The 20969-nt window shown below is 42.1% G+C and overlaps 1 protein-coding gene across 9 annotated transcripts; it reads left to right on the top strand.

Annotated features, from left to right (window-relative positions):
• Positions 1–71: 71 nt before the first annotated feature.
• PER3 (period circadian regulator 3) lies at positions 72–19780 on the top strand. Of its 9 annotated transcripts, none has more exons than XM_055799953.1 (21): positions 73–340; positions 1369–1520; positions 2099–2214; positions 3078–3279; positions 4309–4357; positions 6112–6254; positions 6639–6717; positions 7447–7553; positions 7790–7946; positions 8899–9004; positions 9406–9531; positions 10285–10411; positions 11469–11613; positions 12248–12375; positions 12847–13032; positions 13609–13857; positions 14385–15106; positions 16199–16376; positions 16957–17134; positions 17762–17912; positions 18889–19780. In XM_055799953.1, the coding sequence occupies exons 1-21, from the start codon at positions 201–203 to the stop codon at positions 18967–18969; spliced, it is 3522 nt and encodes a 1173-aa protein (XP_055655928.1). In that variant the 5' UTR covers positions 73–200; the 3' UTR covers positions 18970–19780. The 9 variants fall into 9 exon arrangements, 5 of the variants coding, with proteins under 5 accessions (XP_055655930.1, XP_055655928.1, XP_055655929.1 ...); XM_055799954.1 differs by having other exon boundaries at positions 13606–13857; positions 14388–15106; XM_055799952.1 differs by having other exon boundaries at positions 13606–13857; positions 16960–17134.
• The last annotated feature ends 1189 nt before the right edge of the window (positions 19781–20969 follow it).

Below are 20969 nucleotides of genomic sequence, written 5' to 3'. Positions count from 1 at the left end.
GAGGGGGGGGGGGGGGGCAGGAGGCGGGAGCAGGCGGTGGCCCGGCCGCTGCCATCCGCGCTGGCGGCCCGGGGCGGGGGGGGGGGGACCCCGAGAGGGCGGTGGGCTCGGCGGCGGGGCCCGCTCCTCCCCCGAGGCGGTGTCAGCGCCGCCGCCGGTGGGGCCCGTGCCCCGGGCTCGCCACGCTCCGCGGGGCGGCGATGGACGCGGCCGGGCAGCGCGGGGCAGCGGGGCTGGGGGAGCGGCGGGCGGCCGCGGGGGCCAGCTCCGGCGGGGAATCGCCCGCGGCGCCGGGCGGCGGCTCGGCGGGGAGCTGGGCGAGGCGGTGCGGAGCTCGCAGGTAACTGGCGGCGCGTCCAGCCGCGGCCCCGGTCGCTGCGCGGAGCCTGGGGGAGGCGGGGGCTGCGCTCGGGGGCGGTTCGGGGCTGCCCCGGCCCAGCGGCCCGGCTCCGGCCTCCTGCCCCCGGCCCGGCTCTTCCTGGCCCTGCCGCGCCCGCGCTGGCGGCCGCGGCTGAAGGCTGGCTCTAGCAGTAGCAAAGCAGAAATGACTTCGTAGTTTTCCTGAAAGTTCAGAAATTGTGAGGTGCTGTTATTATTAAGAAAATCCCAGCCGTTCAGGAGCTACAATTTATGCAACGTTGAACTGGCATGTAAAGTTAACAGGCTGCACTTGAACTTCCTTAGTGATTTATTTAGTAAGTGTGCTGCAAATAAAAATGCCAAACCGCCAAAAGTTATTTAAAATCATGGTGTTCGTATCCAATCTGTAGGATTAGAATCAATCTGCATTTTGAGGATTTTGACTGCTTGTTTTTCAGTCAGTGAAATAAGCAAAAGTAAGAAGAGGGAGATTTTGCAGCTGACAGTAACCTTGCAGCTGCTGAGGCTGAGGTTTCTGTTGAGAAGACTCCGGAGTCACATGAGGAATGAGATCCTGGCATCAGGTGTATTTTGAGGACCTCACATTTCCCTCAATGCAGACCTCAAGGCTAGAAAGACACACAGAAACAATCAGCATCTGTTCATGATTTTAATACTGGTGAGATATAGAAAATCCAGAGTAAATGTCGGCTCGCTTTTAGTTGCTCAGCACCTTAGCGAGCAGATTGGTTGTGATGTGACTTTGCCATCCAGTGACATGTCGGAGTTGGAAAGGGGGAAAGTACAGGACATAAGGTTAAGTAGGAAATAAGTGAGAAAGATACATCAGGAAACGTAGTGAATGAGCATTAGGACATTTCTGGATATTCTGCTACTCCACAGCTGAGCCCAGAAAATGTTAATTTAGTGAATAATCGTAAGTAGTTGACAGAAAAAAAAAGCTCCTGTACCACAAGTCTCTGGTAAAGTTCAACCTGTGTTTAACAGTGAGCAGCTGAATTGGAGCCAGTCTCACAGAGATCTGATGATGATGATCCAAGAAATTAAAAGGTGTTTGCCTGAAGAGAAAAGGAGTTCCAGCAAGCCCAGTACCATCAGTGCTCTCAACTATGCCTTGCAGTGCGTCCAACAGGTCCAAGGTACGTGTAGAAAAAATCTGGAAGCATAGAAGCTATACAGCAGCTCGATCTGGCAACAAATAACATCAAAATAAATTAAAGTATTCCAGTTAACCTGCAAACAATTGACTTTCTGAAGCGCTGTGGGTTGTTTTTCTTTTTTAAATAATCCTGTTATCTTTTCTATTGAAATGCCCACCTGCTGCTTCTCTTTTCTTCAGAATCCTACAGCTAATAGGTGCTTACTCTTAACTCTCTGTGTATACTGAAAAAACAGCCTTCCTGTCATACTTTGAAAAATTATTGGATAGTCTCTGTTTTCCAACAGAACTAAGTAGCTAAAATTGTTCTTTTGCCATCATGTTCTGTCCTTTCTACTTCCTCGTGCTTGTTTTCTCTAACATAAATAGGTTGCTCCGATAGTATAATTGGTATTCCCTTTTCCTTTGTCACTACACAGACGTTCCTCATCTCACTTTGGACTTCACCAAAAAGATGACAAAAGTACAAGGGCTGTAAGAAATACTTCAAAAATAGTCTCCTTACTGACTTCCTTGTGTTTGTTTTGCTTTTCTTGTTTTTCTTTTTTTTTCAATTAGCAAACAATGACTTTTTCCAGGCTCTGAATGACCGAAGAGTGTTTCAGACAGATGGGATGACATACAGCATAGAAGAGTTGGTGGCAGTTGCATCTGAACACACTACAAAAAACACTGTAAGGAATTCAGGGACACTCAAGGAGTTCATCACATGCTATTTCACTCTCTATTTAGTCTCCTTAACATCGTTTTGAGGAAATAGAATGTGTAAAATTGAAAAGCCTTTTAAGTTTTAGCCCAACAGGCTTTTGTGGTTTTAAAGGTAGATCAAGACTACTACTTTTCTGTGCTGACTCAGGGTACCCAACAGCAGTAAGTGAAAAAATACCAGGTTTTCTTTCCCACCCCAACCCCAGAAGCAATACATATCTCTTTGAGAATCGTGTGTGAGAATTCATTTACAGCATAGTAATCCCTTGAGACAGACAACAGAAAGTTTTCAAAGTCGGTCAAGTCCATAGCTGTGAAGGACTTTGTTTCTATTTGTACTCCTGGATTTAACTTTTTTTCTCTTGATTTGTGGTATGTGTTGTGCTTTCTGGCTGTGCTTCAAAGAAAAGAGTGTTTCTTGCAATTCAGTACTGTTAGATGCTGTATCAGATACATTGCAAATGCTTTATACTTGAGAAGTTCTCCAAACACTTTTGTACATGGAATTGTGTGAGATTTGCAAAGAAGTGTGCGGAGGGATAACCAGTCATTCTGGACAATGGCAAGCATCGCTGTAATCTGTTTCAGTTCTGATATTGCAGTCTTCTTAGGATTTGTAAATCAGGAGTAAGCTACTGTAGCATTGGAGATTGTAGTAGCTCACATACAACTTTAATTGGATGCTAAGAACATGTTTTTGAACCTCTGTCTTGGGTTGTGGTGGGTTTTGGTTTGGTTGGTTGGTTTAGGGTGGGTTTGGTTTTTTATCCTTACGATATTGCTACTATGTGTTGGGGGAGGGTTGCCTTTAACACTGTCTGTTTTCCAGGACACGTTTGTGGCTGTGTTTTCCTTGCTTTCTGGACGCATAGTGCACATTTCTGAGCAGGCAGCATCCATTCTAAACTGTAAGAAGAAAGTGTTGGACTCCTCCCGGTTTGTAGAGCTGCTTGTCCCTCGGGATGTGAGTGTGTTCTACACACACACTGATCAGTCCCACCTGCCGCTTTGGAACATGGATAGTCAAACAGGTGGGACTTGGCAACGCTCTTAAATGCTTTATGTGTCTTTCTGTCTTTGCAAAATGAGGATAGAATAGTTGTTAGTTGCAAATGCTTATGCCAGCAACATACATCGGCAACACTTGTTCCCTTTCCACTTAGAAAACTCGAGTAGCTATGCACTTAGTCCTGGCTAGCTTCCTAGAGGCTTAACTCTTGGAGTAAGTAATACTTCATTGTTTTGTGTACCATCTTACTCATTCCAAATACCGCTGATTTGAAAAGAAACTAAAGGTCTCTAATTGTGAGCTTAGAGTTGTTTAATCCATGTCTTACGATTGCTTCAGTGCTTTGTCTTTATGGTCTGCTTGCTGTGAACACAGCTCACTGAACCCAAGTTTTAAGCTGACTTGCTATTTAGTGCGGGACATGCCTAAATGGTGTCTTTTGAGTCCTGTGTTATTTGTGAGCAATTCAACTGTAGCTTGCATGCCAAGGCCATGTTGTTTGCCCATGTAGCTGTGGGGCTGTTGTGGCATCAGAAATGGGAAGTCCAAAATTCTTGCTGCCAAAGGACATGAGACATCCGAGGCTGCTAATGTGCCAGGGATTCCACAACTGGGAAGCCAGTCATGTGCTTACCCAGCAGAGTAGTGGCACCCCTATGGAATTGGGTTTTTATTGCTGTGAACTGTTACTGAATTTTCCTCTCCCCATAACTCTTTCTGTTTTGGTACATGGCTCTCAAAACCAGGAATTTTTTGCCCTTCCTTTCCATAGTGGTGCACTGGGGAAAGGAGTTTTTTAGATGATATGTGTTTCCTCTGAATTTAGTTCCAGGTCAGCCATTTCTCCAAGAGTGAGTGGGCTGGAGAGCTGAGATAGCATTTGAGGTGGGAGCAGACTGTTGAACAGCTCATTCGGTAGCTGATAAAGAGCAGGTTGTGGGACTTTGGTCTTGCTCAGAAAGTCTGGAGACTGCAGAATTTAAAATAGTTCTGTTAGGTGTGAGCTTTTTATAGATAATAACTGATACTTTCAATGTGTTCTTCTTGTTAGCTTCTCTGTATGAGTATGCCCAGGTGAAATCCTTTTTCTGCAGGATCAGGCAAGTACATTGTTATGGTTTTATATTGGTGAAGGCTGGGCAAAGGGTACAGTATGGAGCAGAAATAGTGTTCTGTTGTTACAAGTGACCAGCAGGAGCTCATGGAACTCTATTACAAAACTGACTTATTGTCTTTAATATTGGCATCCAGCAGGACATTTTGAATGTCTTTCCCATATAGATGCTTAAACTTTTATGGGCATAGAAGGAAAACTGTACATGTTTCTTTTGGATGTGCTGGTTTCCTTCAGTGCTGTTGTGCAGGAGAAGAATGATCTTGTGAAGAATTGCTATTCCCTCTTTTACACTGTGGGGGTGGAGGCAAAGGGTGTTTTGCCTAAGTTTGCTCGAGAGCTTGTGACAGAGATGGTAACAGATACTCAGTCACCTGAGTGTGAGACCTGAATCATGAGATACTACTTGCTGTCACTATGGATACAGTTTCTGGCTAATCTCAGTGCTAAAAGAAATCTTAAAAAATTGACATTGGCCTGTAATCTTCAGTGCAGCTCTGTTACAGACCTGGGTGGTCTCTTGATTTTGGTAAGAGCTGTCTGCTTCTGAGCGGACCTAATACTTGTTCCATCTTTCAGTCGATCGCCGAGTCATTCATCTGCCTTTCAAAAACCCGAGCATTAAAGTCACCTTTGTTTCTTGAATCATGTAAGGGCGCTTGGAATAATTATAGCAGGACCAACCAGTTTTAAGTTGGGGAAACTCTTGGTAGCATACATAAACATTTTGCAATCGTTTTTCTTCAGATTTTCATACCACATCTCTCCTTCCTTTGTATAACGGGTGCTTTTGGTTATGTGGGCTTCACGAGTAAAATTATTTTTTTTCACAAGCACACACTAGGCTGAAGTATGAAAGTGTTTTTTTGTGGGTTAAACTGCTGCTGTACCCAGTTTCTATTTGTATCTTTTTTCCAAAAGGGGGAGCTCTCAGTAGTAGTTTTCATGACAGTAACTTCTCCCTAGAAACATTTTACAAAACTTAGTGTGGAGTAAGAAAGTAACTTCTAGTGTAAGGCATCATGTCCAAAAATTCATCTCAATCCTTTCAGTCAGAGCCAGGTAAGATGCTACAGTTATAACAGGTGAGAAAGCACTTGCAATAGGACCAGGCAGTCACTAACGCAGTTGTCGCGAAGCCGTGGTTAGGATCGTTGCTAGAATGTTGTGTGCTGCTCCTGCTCACACATGTTCTAGGAAGACAAATTCTCACGGGAGGAGGACAGTCCAAGAACAACAACTATTTGTGAACCGAGGCTGGAGGACTTTTACTTACATAGTTGAGCAAAACAAAACTTGAGAGAGACAGGTTTTATTTTGGGGGGTGCGTGGGTGATGTTTCCTAAAAATGGTACAGAATAAACAAGAGACAGAAAGGACTGTGTCACTTGAAGCAGAGCCCAAGACCAAATGAGTGGTTCTTGTGAATACAATTGGACTGAGAATTAGAAGGTCTTCTTTAGCCATTAGAGTACTGGCATTTCTAGAACAGCCTCTGGATGCAAGTATTGGAGGCAGAACACCTACTTGTTTGAAGGGGAGTGAGATCAGCATTGCTGAATGCATTGGCCTTGGATCGCATAGGATCCCTACGCGTGGGGAGTGTGCATAGGACCTTGGGAGATTCTGATTGTCTGGGTCTGTGTGCTCAGCATAACTTCTTTGTGCAGAGTTCTCAGCCCTGGCATAAAGTATCTGAGTCTTGAAACCAGAGCATTAATCCCTTTTACTTTTCCTCAGGGGTGGTAAAGACCGAGAACAAGAAATGCGTTGTTACCCATTCCGGATCACCCCGTACTTGGTCCACGTGTGTACTTCTGTCCACGTGGATGCAGAATCCTGTTGCTTAGCTTTGGCTGAGAAAATTCACTCTGGATATGAAGGCAAGTAGGGAGGCTCCAGTGAAAAAAACCAAGCTGGTAGGAAAATGCAGTATATGAAAGTCTGCTTCCTTGGTTTAGAACAGTGCTTGGTTAGTCTCACCCGTGTAACTTCCACTTTTTTTTTTTTTTTTTGTGTGTGTCTGTGTGTGTGTCTGTGTGTGCGTGCGCGTGCGTGTGTGTGTGTGTGTGTGTGAATCCAGAGCATCTGTGCCTTCTTTGCCAGCACTTAAAATTTGTAACGTTTCTTTGGGTTACTGGTCAGAAAGCAGTGAGCAATTACAAAGTTCAGGAGACAAAAACCTCTTTATCATGAGCAAAAGTTAACGGTTAGGTTTTCTGTCTTGGTGCTTATTTTGTTTCAGTAAATATTTCTTTTTCTATTAGCTCCTCGAATTCCTATGGATAAAAGAATCTTCACCACCACTCACACCCCTGGATGTGTTTTTCTTGATATAGATGACAGGTGAGATTTGAATCATATGACCTGTGAGGTGTGTATGGAGAGGTAGCAAAAAATCCTTCGGTGATGCAGCTGGAGACCCAAGTAAAGTAGGTGAACTCTGCAGCTGGCAGTAGTTAATTAAACAACAAAGTAGTTTGGGGTTAGTCGTCTCATGGAACATCTAGAACTCCACAGATGTAATCTCCTTTGTTGACTTCAAATGTGAATTAAACAGAACTGCTGTCAGTTTTCGTTATCCAGGGCAATGTGATAACACAGGCAGTGGAAAATCCACATAATGCAAAGCTCTGAGGATCACGGAGTGTAGAGATACAGCTGTACTGAGCTGGGTCAAATAAATTTGGCCAGATTAAAGCTATTTCCTGCAAAGCCACAAGAGTGTTTTTACAATGTGCTTTGCAGCATCCATGTCAGATTTCTGATGTTCTGCCTGTGACCTGCTTCTTCAAGATCCCTTTTTCTTTTTTTTCTTTTTCTTTACCTGTAGACAGGTACAAAACTGCCTGAAAATGTGAAAATCTGTTAGATGTCTGGGCACAGAAATGTTTGTCATTGGTATTTACGTGTCTGCATGGCACTGGAGGATCATTACATGTGCTGGAAAATGTTCTGTAGCCTTAGTTCATGCCCCTGTAGATCGTGCATGGGGACTTTGCTGACAAGCAGAGGGTTAAGGATATAAATACTCAAAACTATATTATAATCAGTGATAATGTTTTTGGGTTTCAGAGCAGTGCCTTTGTTGGGTTACTTACCTCAAGATTTAATTGGAACATCCATACTGATGTATTTGCATCCAGAAGATCGTCCTTTGATGATTGCTGTTCACCGGAAGAGTAAGTACAGTTGTTGTAAGAGGAATTTCTACTGGTTTTAACATTCTATTGTTATCATATTGCTTAACACATGGAAGATCTGCAGTCTAGACAGAAATTAATGAATTAAAGCAACCAGTTTCAGACTGAAACAAATTCAGACCCAACATTTTAAAGGACCCCAGTTGTTAGTGCTTGCACTATTGTGTCATCATGTAAACTGAACCTTGCTTCTTGATTGTTTGGTTTTTTTTCAGTCCTGAAATTTGCTGGCCAACCCCCTTTTGAACATTTACCGATTAGATTTTGTACTCAAAATGGTGATTATGTCATACTGGATACCAGCTGGTCCAGTTTTGTGAATCCTTGGAGCAGGAAAGTAGCGTTCATCATTGGCCGACACAAAGTCCGGACGTAAGTCAGTTGTAGAATTGATTTATTAAAGTGCTTTTCATTGAATATTCTGCAAAACAAAACTGTATTAGTACTGAACTAGAGACATGTTGCTCCTGCAGTCTGTGATAACTACCTAGCATCTGTCTTGCAGCCCCTTCCTTCAGAACAGCGTTAGTCTTGTTTATTAAGTATAAAAATAAGTTAGTTACTTTGAGGCAAAAGGCAAAGCCAACTTTTTTTAGTATGTTTTTGTACATGGTTGATGTTCAAATACTGTGACAATAGACATGTCTAAAACAAAATGTCAGTTTCAGACAAGCCAAGTAAAAGCTAAAAAGCAAAGTAAAAAGTAGATCACTTTAACAAATAATTAATTGGCATTCATTCATAATTAGCTCACCAAAAAAATATAGCCCACTAATAGACAGACATGTAATCAAGATCACCTTCTGGCTTGTTTTCTTCTGAAATGTTCACTTGATACAGAATCTAAATATTTACCAAGGAAACCTCTTTTAAAAATGCAATTAGTATTGAATGTCCAAGGTAATTGTTCAGATGTTTCTCCTCAGTTCTCAAATCAGAGACTTGGAAATATGACTGCCTTCCTCTTTCCTGGTTTCTTTTCTAGAAAATGGCTTTTGGGGATGGCCTTTTGTCTTTTCAAAGTAATCTTTTATGTGGGTTTTTATGGGGTGTGAATTCAGACTCTGGATGAAGGGGTAGATGTTTGTCAGCACTAACTTGTGTCTCTGTGCTGGTGTACCCACTTCCCTGGGGCTTCACGTGGAGCGCTACCCCAGCAGAGCTGCCATGGAACAGATGACAGCCCTTTGTGTTGATTCAGCAAAGCAGTCAGAATAAAATAAAGATAATAAAAAAATTGTAATAATCTTTTCTAATTTTGTTTATAGCTACCTTTTCTTCATCAAATTAAAATTAATAGTGAAATTTTGTTGGCTCTCTCCAGAAGCCCTCTGAATGAAGATGTCTTTGCTGCAAGAAGTAAAGAAATGAGCAGTGTTGAGAAAGAGATAAGAGAATTGCAAGGACAAATTTACAAGCTGCTTCTGCAGGTAAAGAAGATGAAAGAATGTGGAAACCCTGGCTGGCCTTCTAAGGAGGGGCTAAAGAAACTTGGGTCTGTTTAGCAGACAGCTTTGGGGATGATCTTTTAAAAAGTCTGAAAGGGAAGTTCTAAATGGAGACAGGCTTGTGCAACACCATTAAAAATGTTGCTCTGGGTAGCCCACCTGAAAAAAATATTTTGTTTGACATATTTGCCAAATCTTTGTATCTGCATCCTGAAACAGCTTTAAGCATGGTAGAGAATTTTTCCCAAGCAAGTGGTAGAGCGCAGAGCGATACTGACTTTTTGCTTAATATTCTTTGTTTACTTGAAGTCCTGTGTTGCAAATATTTTGTTTTCCAAGAGGATAATTTTTTTAATTACTTTTCCCCCCCCCCCCTCATACAGCCAGTTCACAGCAATGTTTCCAGTGGTTACGGAAGCCTTGGAAGCAATGGTTCTTATGAGCACTATATCAGCATCGCATCTTCAAGTGACTCCAATGGGAATTGTGCAGATGAAATACAAGAACCAGTAGGTGTATAAATGTGTCACTGCCTGCAGAGTAGTAAAAATACAGTTTTAAAAATGAAAATTTTTACTGTGTACATACATATTATTCATCATGAATTTTACTGATGGGAGAAGATACAGCTATGTTCACGCTAAACATATTTAAATTGGTCAGTTACAGAATGCTGGCTTTTGTGTTTTGCACTTAATTTTGCTGACTAAAATGAGCGGATAACTACTACGGTAGTTCACGAAAGTAAATTGAAGGCTTGCTTAAGGCCAGCCTGCTCAAAAAAACAGTGGACTGGGAGAAAAAAGTGGAAGAACCATGCAATCAGAAAGAGGATTGGTGCATATGGAGGGGTTCTGTTTGCTTGGGATTTTGTTTTCTTTTAAAAAGGGCACTAGAGGTACAGTGTAGGCTGCTGTAGAAGAGAGTGAACACAGTGCTGTCCTAAAACAAGCATTGCAATTACCCAATTTCCTTGTGAGGCTCTTGGGTAAGTCTTCGGTTTATTCCCACTCTCAAGGCTTGCATCAGTATTAAAACGTGCCAGCGCTGAGGCTGTTTGAGCTTTATCGTAGTTAATTTAATTAAATTAACCTTGATAAGTAGATTCATTAAATTTACGAATACCAATAGATATCAGGCTTAGGCTGACAGTCTACTCCCTTTCAGTCTGGAGAATACAAGAATGCAGGCCCATCTTAATGGTCTCCTGTGGCCTCTTTTCATTCATTTTATTCTGACTTCACATTTTCACGTATCTCAAGATGACATTGCAACAAGTTTGTGTGGATGTCAACCGAATAAAGAATCTGGGACAGCAGCTGTATATTGCATCAAGGAGCAAGCCACAGAATGGAAATGAACAGGCTGTGAGCTCAGAAATGCTAGGAGGTAAGTTCATGTAATTATGATCATTAAGGTAACACAAACTCCTGTAGTTCTATAGCTGTGAGTTTAGCTAGCTGGTGTTATGCTGAAGAACTTAAGATAGCATTTTAGCATGGCTTAAATGTGGGAAATGTTTTTGTTTGCTTGGGTTTTAAAAAGAAAATCAAAACCCAAACAAACAAAAAACCCAAAAGCCACCCTGAAAAAAACCCTCAGCAGTTGCAATGACAGTTTAACTGTGCCTGAGATCTGGAGGAATGTATCTGTCTCTTCTAGGTTAATAGACTTTTTTTTTTAATTTTAACTTTTTCTAGTGAAAATGCAGACTTGCTTGTAGCAAGTAGAAGTCCACTATGGAAGGTTCCCTTAGTTACTTCATGTAGACTCTCAGAAACAATCCATCAGTTTGAAAACACTGCCCCACTTCCCACTGAAGCAGTGGTTTAGTTATTGAGTGCTTAACGTTATGCTAATACACATTATTTGCAGTTAGTACCTAGCACAAATATATGGAGAAACGTGGATGCTTGCTCAGTGTCACAGAAGTCTGTATTAAAACATCTTGCCCTGTGATACTCTCTATGAAAGTTAGTAAGTCCTCGCCTTGCTGGTAAGAGGACTGCTCTGGGAATGTTGATACCACTCAGACCAGTGTATCTGTGCTATAAAAAGCTGTAAATCACTGTTAATGGACTGGATTCTCTGATGTATAAATTGAGATAAAAGTAATACTAGGTGCAGCTTTGTTTACAATTTAAATACAATAAATTTTTTGTATGCTGTTTTTCTTGTGTTTACTAGTTGTTCTGAGTTGGATGTCTAAGGTGCTGTGTGGGGTTTCTGTCTTTTGACGCATTCTTTCCCATTCTCCATGCCCTGCCTTGAAACATGTGAATCGAGATGAAAATGCAGAACTTTGTAGTGAGAGCAGAGCTGTCATAGGCTATATATCCCTGTATAATATATATATGTATCCCAGTATAGATACGTGTGTGTGTGTCTCGGTGGGGGTGGTGTTTAGATGCCTTTGAGAGGAGTCAGAGGATTTCTTCTTCTCCAGGGAAAAGGCACACTGCTTCCTGTTTTCTTCAGACGTTGAGAAGTGATAGCGCAGAAGAAACAGGCGATGCATTTTATGATGATTCAAAGAAGACTCCGCGTGTTCCTTCCTATCAGCAGATCAATTGTGTTGATAGTATCATCAGGTAATAAACTATGAAGTGGTTTTAGTAGTAGAAGTTTAAGATTAATCGGTGGAAGGTAAATACCCAAGCAATTTGCATTGGTCTAAACTGTCTGAGGTTTGAGTTGTGAGATAAATTTGGGGTTGTTTGTAAATTTTAGTGCCTCTCTAGGCAATCCATCCCCGTGTTCAGTCAATCTGCCTTACGCAGTAATGAAGAATTTAGGGCCTAAGATTCTGTTTGCTGCTGTTGATGTTTGGGTGCTGCTGGTTTCACCATTGGTGCAATAGGAGTTTAAGAGAATTTTGATGGGCATAATATGTTGATGTCTTCTCAATATATGCTTTGAGAACATCCATGTAAACCAGAAATTTGATACAATTTATAGTATGTCAGTATTTTTTAACCCAGTGGATAACATTGTATTTTTTTTCTTTTTTTCTTTTTTCTTTTTTTTTTTTTGAAGCATAGTTGATAGATTTTATTTAAAATACTCTTTGGAAATCAGATACGTGTTCAGAGCTTCCTCCAGTGAATTTAAAATACTAGTTAAGAACCCCTGGATCTCCAGATTGGATTGTTCAAATGTTTGTCTCTCCAAATGGAGAAAACCCACGAAGTAGGGAGAGCTTCCTGTGATATGCTTTTATTTCAGATATCTAGAGAGCTGCAGTATTCCAGCATTGAAAAGGAAATGTAAATCTTCTGCAAATACATCATCGTCATCTTCAGAAGATGACAAGCAAGTCCAGCAAAGTCAGCAGGAAGTGGAGGCGTTGGAAGGTAACACACAGTCTACTGACAAGCATAATAGAACCGCAACTGATCTATTTTTTACCTGCCACTGTTGCACATTCCAGAGTTTAAGTCTACTTTTTTAAATTGCTGTCATGCTAACAGCACAGATATTGTGGTTATGTGGTAAATATCCGCTTACCTTGTCTAGATCTCACAGTGAAGCATGAGCTACAATATTAAGTCTTTGAACTTAAAATGCATTGAAAGAATTGTTTGTTGTTGCTAAATGAACCTCCCGTTGCTCGCATATTTTATGCCATTTTTAGTATGTGCTGACATTGCACTGGCATATGAATGTTAAGTTTAGTTGTATATTAGACTGTCTTATTTAATCGTCTGCATGGTTAATGATCGTTTCTGAACCAGTCAGACTTGATAAATTGGGAGCATAGTGCTTGGAATGAAATTCCACGTAGAAGCTTTGTCAGTTACCAATAGACACTGCTATGCTTTCAGCAGCTAATTCTCAAACTCCGATACCTGCTGATCAGGAAGAGACGCTGAAGGACCAGACAGCTGCAGGCACGGTGGGGTCTCCACTGGCAGACCTGACCCTGTCCAACAAGGCTCCCAGTGTGGTGTCTGTCACCAGCCAGTGCAGTTACAGCAGCACTATAGTGCATGTCCCACACCCTGAATCAGGTACTGTACGCGCTTGCAAAAGACTCGCTGATTTTTAAGTTAACACAGTGTTTCCAGACTGAAGTACACCGTGAGAAAGTTTTGTGCATTTGAGATTTGTTCTCATGCATGTGAACTCTGAAATATAATTAAGGTTCTTCTAGGGACACTGTGGAGAAAACTTGAGCCTGGAAATGTTTACAGTATTGTAATAAAACCTGGTTTTGACAGAGTCCCTCTCAGACACAACAATATACTTTTGGCCATTGAGGATTAAAATGAAAATGGCTAATGGGCCAGTGTTACTTAATTTTAATGCAGAAAGAAGTGTAAAAATTAGTATTTAACTGGTATTGTACTAAGAAAATATGAAGAAAGAAGTGCGTCTGTAACTTTGTGAATTTGAAGTTTTCCAGATCACGCAAAGAAATCTGGTCAGTTGATGTTAGTGTAACTGTGTTTGAATGTAAAGGTGTTTTCTGTCCCCACCTCTGCAGCCTGTAGCTCAGACGAGATTGCTCTGGCCTTCTGGTGTCAACACCCAGAGGGTTACACAGGAAACAAAGAGTGATTTCTTTTCTTCCCTCTTCAAAGAAGTGACCACAGTGGAGGATACTACTGTTGGAAGTGAACACATTGAGCTGCCTCCTGTGAACGCTCAGAGTCTCACTGTGGTGCCTGAGGACTTAAAGCCAGTTGGGTTAACAAAAGAAACGCTGTCAGCCCACACCCAAAAGGAGGAGCAGAACTATGTGGACAAGTTCCGACAGAGGATCTTGCTGTCTCCGTTTAGGACTTACCTTCAACAGGGGAGCAAAAGTAACAACAGACGTTCCTGTGGCCGAGGTAGGCACTAGCTTTGAGAAATAAAGACTTTGCAGATGACTTACAAAGAGCACCCTAGCAGTGGAGTCTGGTTCTCCTTCGTATGATTTAGCGAGCGTCTTGCTAGGGCTGCAAACAGAATACTTCCTTTGAACTGACAAGGCCTGACAACAGCATTGTCCACAGAGATCTGCTCCACATTGGATGTTACTATCTTAGACTTTTTACAAAGCAGATAATTATTGCAATAAATCCTGCAAATCCCAAGTAGCTTATTGCCTCCCCTTGAAGGAATGGAAAAGATCTGATTGGGATAGGCCAAAATGATTGATACAAAAATTGATGACATGAAGGAGAACATTGTAGATATGTCAGCAAATCCATCACTGTAGTGTATGGAAGAATTACCCTGAGAAAATTCAGCTGTCCGAATAAGGCACACTCAGATACCTGGATGGTTGGTTTTTTTTTTCTTTCCCGCTCCCCCCCCACTCCCCACCCCCCAGTCAGTCATTTCAGTGAACGTGTCTTCTTCTCTTTCTCCTTAGGAGATTCCCCTTCAAAGCAGATGAACCCAGCCAGCTGTAAAAAAGGCAAACACGGAAAATTCAAGCGCCAGAAACCTCATAGACAGTCCTCAGATTGCCACTTTTCTAATAAAAATAGAAATAGTCTTCCATGTGGGAAGAGAACAGTTCAGAAACAGTCATTCTCTCCCTCAGAAGTGTCCTATCTGAGCTCCTCCAGTATGAATGTCATTCCTCCTACGGGATTTCAAGTCTATTCAGATCCCCTATGTGGTTTTCCAGCCTCTCCCATAGAAGAGGACCTTGGCCTCCGCTCGTTAAAACCTGAGTCCACATCGTCACCGCAACTATACTGTGAAGCACCAGCACTTTGTCCCCCAAACGTAGGCATGTTTACGGCTGTATTTTTTCAGAGTTTCCCCACGTGTGCTCAGATGCCTCAGTATGTCTTTCTTCCTAGCCCTCAGTACGTTTATCCCCCAGCTTCATACCCATGCACCGTGCTGTGTCCAGCCCCACCACCTCTGGCACCAGCAGTCCCGCGCTCTGTGGATCAGCCCTTTCCAACCTCTTCTGCCATGTCCATGGAGGACCAGCAAGAGGGCCAGCACAACCCGGCCCTACTGCTGAGTAGCTCACGGAGCAGCTCCCCGCTTCAGCTGAATTTGCTTCAAGAAGAGCTGCCAAAACCTATGGAGCTTTCCATCAGTACCGATGGTAAAGCACATGCAGAAGCTAAATGTGTAAGTAACGCAAATTTTTAACATAGAGGAGAAACTCCGACTTTCATGGTGTTCAGTCACCAAAACCAGTTACGTGATCTGTGTTTCAGGGTCACCAGATTTTGTTAGCTGCTTTTTCCAGTGCTGTGTAGACTGCAGGACAGAAATAGCACAGGAGGCAGAGAAAGCTGGTTATACTTGTGCCTGTGGGAACTTGTAACAGTACAGGGTTGGCACCTGGCAAATGACAGAAATGTGGGATATTCTGGTCCAGGCTGCCACAAGCCACTTTTGCTCGGTGTTTTAGCAGCAGCCTTTTCGATTAAATTGTCAGCTGGAATATTGGGTTTGGGGCTTTTATGCATGTGGAAATCGGTTAGCGCTGCGCAATTCGCACCCTTGTTCAGTCAGTCCCACAGTCTCTGTGGAGAACCAAAACAAAGGGAAGGTCCGCTTCTAATTACTCCCTCTGTCTCCCAGGGATGCAGCTAATGAACGAAGAACAGGGATCCGTGTGGGTCGGTTTCCATACACGGGCATAGAAGAGGCCTCTCCAACTTCCGCGGTAAACGCAGAGGCAGGAATCTGAGCTCTGCAGGCAAGGAAAAAAATGTTGGCTCCTGAATCCAGATTGGGCTGGAAAGGCTGGATCAGCTGAAACTGCAGGGTAGGGTCCTGAAAGGGGAGTTGGTGTACCCGCAGCCGCTGAAGCGGTCAGCTTCGCGTGGCAAACCAGGGGAAGACTCTCTCATTTTCCCTGTAGCGCACCTTGCTTGATGTGTGTGGCTGCTTCATGCCCTCTTAACTGGACGTGAAGGTAACTGACTCCTGCTCTCTTGTCAGCCAAAAATATTAACTTAATACAGCAGTACAATGTCTTGACCCAGTGGGGAAGGATCTGCAGCAGTAACCTAGAGTCCAGATGTTTGTTGATTTCTCCCATTAATTCTGAGTTCTAGGCCACCATTCATTTTCAGAGCTAGAAACTCCAAACCTATTGCTTTGATACAAGAACTTAGTCGACATGTGACAAATGCAATAAATGCATGAACTTCCTGTTTCAAACTTAAATATAACTTCGTGGATGCATGTGTTTTGATTTTTTGTCTCCAGGACAATGATCCGGAAGGTAGTGGTAACAGCGCTAGCCATTGCACCTCTAGTGAATTTACTGAGCGCTCGCTGTACGAGGACTCCCACTCAGGTGCAGGTTCAGCAGCATCAGGCAGTGGATTAGCTTTATCTGGTTCTGTAGGCTCTAGCTCCAACGAGACTTCTGGTTGTGGCACAGGTAGGGGAGTTGAACATTTGGATGTTGGGTGCTCTGGTGCTGGGTTACTTGCTAACGTGTTGGTAATTCTTAACAAAATACCATAATGGGAATAGGAAATCCCAGTAAGAGGACCTGTAGACCTTGCCTTTCACCAGTGTACAGTGTTTGAAGCCAAGTTTGTTTTGGTCACTGTAGCTGGAAGTGGGAATCTAAGAAGCTATTCCTTTAACCTGTCAGTCACTCATCTGTTTTGCTCATTATTACTTTACTCTGCGTTAGATACTGGCTTACATCTCATTTGGATAAAGCTAGATCTGCCTAGGCCAGGGCCTCTTGAAATACAAGTAGAGAAGTTGAGCCAATTAACTCTGAGAAGAGTGAATAGAGCTTTGGAGATCTTGAGTAACTTAATAGAATGCACTTTATGTCTGAATTCTCAATAGGTAGTAATTGCTTGCTAGAGCAATCACCTGGGAGTACCTGTGTTCGTATCACAGAACTAGCTCACAAGACTACACTGATGGTCTTTTACTTTTTGTACTGAATTACTAGGATTTTTCAGGCATCTGCGTTCATTTTTTTTCGTGGTAATTCTCAGCAGGTAGTGGGAAAAGCAGCAAGTATTTTGCCAGTAACGATTCTTCTGAAGCTTCCAAAGAGAAGAATTGGGAAGCAGAAGAAAAAGGGACAGCTCATAAATCCAAACATGAGTCAGCCTGCGTGATGATGGATCACACATCTGAACAAGTTCTAATGACTTACCAAATGCCAAACAGGTTGGAAAACATCAACCATTTCTGACATGTAGTTTGGAATTGTGCATAGAACTGTAGAATTAAAATGAGAGTGGGAACAGCGTACATACCAATGGAACTCCAAGAAGGTGTATTAATTTACTGTTTGTGCATTTGAAGCCCTGGTTATTTCCTTTTGTCGTGGTTTTTCCCTGTTTCCCTCATCAGTTAAAATACAGTAACATGTAAACTTTTTGCTGAAGTGTTAAGGGGATTGATTATTGTCCTGTAATTTGAATGCATAAAGGGGTAAAAATACTTGTGTTATTTGCGAGTTGCTTGCAGTTAGCTTATGCATAATTCATAATGAGATTCCACATTAAGAAAAAAACCCTAAAAAAGCCCCAAAGCTCACAAAACAAAAAACCCCACACCAAACACCCAAAAAACCCCCAACAAAACCAAGAAAAAACCCCTGACAGACCAGTGTCAAAAGAAGCCTTACAAAGCAAAAAAGGGATAACAAAATGTAGTTCCTTTTCAATGGCTGATGCTGTCTGTAGACTCAGCCTTAGAGTCTGGCAAAGAGGCTCTTACAACACAATCATAATCAGTGCCTGCCTTGCTTCATTTAGTACAGCTGTGTTCACAGGTGTCTGTTACCTGCAGAATCAAAGAGGAAGTTTTAAAGGAGGATCTGGAGAAGCTGACAGTCATGCAAAAGCAGCAGCCGTGGTTTACAGATGGGCAAAAGAAGGAGCTCGCTGAGGTGCATACGTGGATCCGGACCCAGACTGTCCCGCTGCAAATCAGCACCCAAGTAAGGAGCTGTGAAAGGGATCGACCCTTTATTCATGCCTTGGCTAGTCAGAGGCAGTGCCAGGTCTGGCTGATGCCAGGTCTCGTAGTGCTGGGGCTGCTGATTGTTATTACTTGTAAATATAAGAAGGAAATGAGCTCGAGTACGTTAGCTAGATGAGGAATGCCAGAAAGCGGGTCCTTCCATTGGATTTTTTGCAAGATATGCAAACTACATGTAGGAACCACCTGTAGCAAAGTTTTGTCAGTCACACTTTTGGCTGAATGGGAATAGTATCGTGCTCTCACATCGGAGACCGTATCTAGTGATGTTTTTTCTATTCTGCTTAGGTCTTTTGCTCTTTTTCTTACAGGCTTGGTTGTCGCTATGATTGAATAGCGTGTAGCACTGGGACGTTAGTGAAGATTAGAGCAGATGTGTTCAGTAAGCTGAAAAATGCTCATAATCACAGAGGAGCTTCAGCCATATAGTAAGAAACACAAAAATAGCTGCCTTTTTGTAGGCAGATTCATTCTTTAAGGATTTTGATATCTTATACCTGATTATCTGGTATAACTCTTGGGCACTCTGATAAACTCCTGATTTATATCACTACCCATTAGAGAACATGCTAATCAGTTTAAACTGCTCGCAGGTGCTATGGAGAAGAAAAGACCAAGGCAGAACTAGTCCTGCAGTTAAAGCTCTAAAGCTCCAGTGATGAGTTGTGTAGAAAATGTCAAGGCAGAGCGGGCTGCATTCATGTACTCACACAGCAGAAAAATCTAATGTCTGTTATAGGACTGCATGCTCTGTGTGCTAGGCGGGGTGGGGTGTCTGAGCTGTGTTGTTTATTCTTGGAGCAGAAAAACTGAGAAATCCATGTCCTTGGCTCTAGAACAATACCAGAACATATCATGCTATCAGGATTTGACTTCTTGAAATACACTCATAAAAAGGAGAGTTTAAATTACTACATTCTTGTTCCTTTTTAAAGGGCTGTGTTACATGTGACGTCAGGGAAGCAAGCTGTGAGGCTGCAATGGCTGATGACGGTATGGAAAACAAGGGAAAATGACCTTCACTCCTGCAACACTGAAGACATTGGCACTTGTGTCAGTAAAACTGCTTGGTGTAATTCCCGTTCTCTTTTCCTCTGGCTTCGCTACATGCTGGCGGTGAATCTATCTGGCTATCTCTTCCCATGTGAAACTGAATCTTCCTCCATTACCCCTCTGCTCCTGGCATGACTTTGAAGACAGTCCTTCACTCGGGGGCTGTTTCCCTTCCTGACCTCACAGACTTGGTGCAGAATGGGTTATGTTTCTGACTTTTGATTGCTCAGTGACGAGCAAAATACAGAGGTGTTTTGGGGTTAGGTTTTGTTTGTTTGGACTCTGCAAGTGAGAGTCTGAAAAGATGCAGTGGTTAAGAACCTACAGCGATGAACCTACCAGTTCAGAGCGGTTACTCTCCGAGTAAGGCAGATGTATTGAAACCAAGCTGCCAGCAGGGTGCTGTTCATTTTTGTTTGTTTGGTGTTTAAAGGTCTAAACTGAAGATCCTAATACTCAGAGGCTCTAAAATCACTGTAGCTGGTTCGAGAATCCAATAGGCTTTTTAATGAGCAGTTGAAAACTGGGCAAGTTATTCTGCATCAAAATGCCTTTCGCCAGCTTGTGCCCATCAACAAAATAAACTGCAGTGAAAAGAACCAAAGCTATTCCCTATGCTTTTCATGATGAGTGTTTTGGAACCAAGTTGTTTTATAGCTTTTGCTTTTAAAGCTGTGTCTCTCAAGAGAGGTGTTTAAAATTAGTTCAGGGTAACTGGTTTGCAAACCTACTAGAGATCAAATTATAAATAGCAATCAAGAAAAAAAAAAACAACCACCAAACCAGAAGTAACAATTTGGGTGTTGTTTCCTTATACAGGATCAGCTTTTTAATGAAAGACCCATGGAAAACCTGCTCTATCAAGGCACTAAAGCCTAGTTCTCAGTTCAAGGAGCTACACCTGCAATCTTTTCTGTTGCTAGCACTTTGGAAGGCAGATATGTATCTGAAATTTGTTGTTGTGTTAGAGTAGTTATATGAGTTGAATCCAGACATAGCAAATAGGAAATTTTAAGCCATTTCCCTATTTTGTTTTTGTTGCGGTGATGCCAAAAACAAAAAGAAAAAAAAGAGATTGAGCTTCATTTCTCCTGCTTTCTTGAAAAGTCACATGTTGTGGAGCTGAACTTGAACATCAAACCACGTATTCGTTATTTCTTACCACTATTGACTTCCTGTACACGTCTGAACCTCTTTCTTTGTCATGGAGTCTCTGGCTGTTGAAATCCATGGATGAAAAATGAGTTTGTGCTTAGTGCAAGTTTGTTGCTCAGGAAGTGGTAACCACTTTCTCTGTCAGTTTGTAAAAGGACTTTTTTTCACATTAATACTTCTACCTTAAAGCTGATTGTCTCAAAGTGCTCTTCAAACAGGACATGCTTCACTAAAAACTGGCAAATTTGGTCTGATTTCCCCTTTGTTTATCAGAAGCTGAATGTAATCAAATTTTCCTGGTGGTGGTGTTAATCACCTTAGCCTTCTCAACAAAGGGGTTTGGAATGTAACAAGTTGTTCACCCTTTTGTTCCATGTAACTCTTCCTTTTCTGCTGTGTAGAGAATTTTCACTTTTCCAGTTACTAGTAAGCCTCGAGTTGTTGAGCAAGTGTAAAATACTGTCATCTGCAGATCATTGGAAGGAAAACTGTATTTATCTAAAGGGTTTTGTCACTTTTTAAAACCAATTCAGTAATAATCTTTGTCATTAAAGCTTATTTCAAGGAAAGTTTATTTTTACAGAATTTTTTAGTTTTGAAGGCTGTTTTTACTCAGGCGGGTTTTTTAAAAGAACTTTTTTTTTTTTTTACAGTATGCTTACCTGCTCTGTTTGTACCAATTGCTTTCTATTTATTCTTAAGCTGCATTTCTTTGTCCTTCAGGTGTTTTAGCTTGAACTTGTTTTTTCTTGCGTTTGTAAGAGGTCCACACATCCTCAGTACTTTTTGTGTTTGAACTTTAAACACC

Source organism: Falco peregrinus, chromosome 3 (genome assembly GCF_023634155.1).
Source record: "Falco peregrinus isolate bFalPer1 chromosome 3, bFalPer1.pri, whole genome shotgun sequence".
In the NCBI taxonomy this organism is placed as follows: Eukaryota; Metazoa; Chordata; class Aves; order Falconiformes; family Falconidae; genus Falco; species Falco peregrinus.
Note: the sequence above shows the minus strand (reverse complement) of the source record. Positions and strands in the feature narration are given on the sequence as shown.

What these genes read in the sequence shown, in the direction of transcription:
- PER3 (XM_055799951.1), top strand. Translation starts at nt 201, where the DNA reads ATGGACGCGGCCGGGCAGCGCGGGGCAGCGGGGCTGGGGGAGCGGCGG. An exon ending in GTGCGTCCAACAGGTCCAAG is followed by an intron (nt 1,521 to 2,098) that starts GTACGTGTAGAA and finishes TTTTTCAATTAG; the next exon opens with CAAACAATGACTTTTTCCAG. An exon ending in TTTACAAGCTGCTTCTGCAG is followed by an intron (nt 9,005 to 9,405) that starts GTAAAGAAGATG and finishes CCCCTCATACAG; the next exon opens with CCAGTTCACAGCAATGTTTC.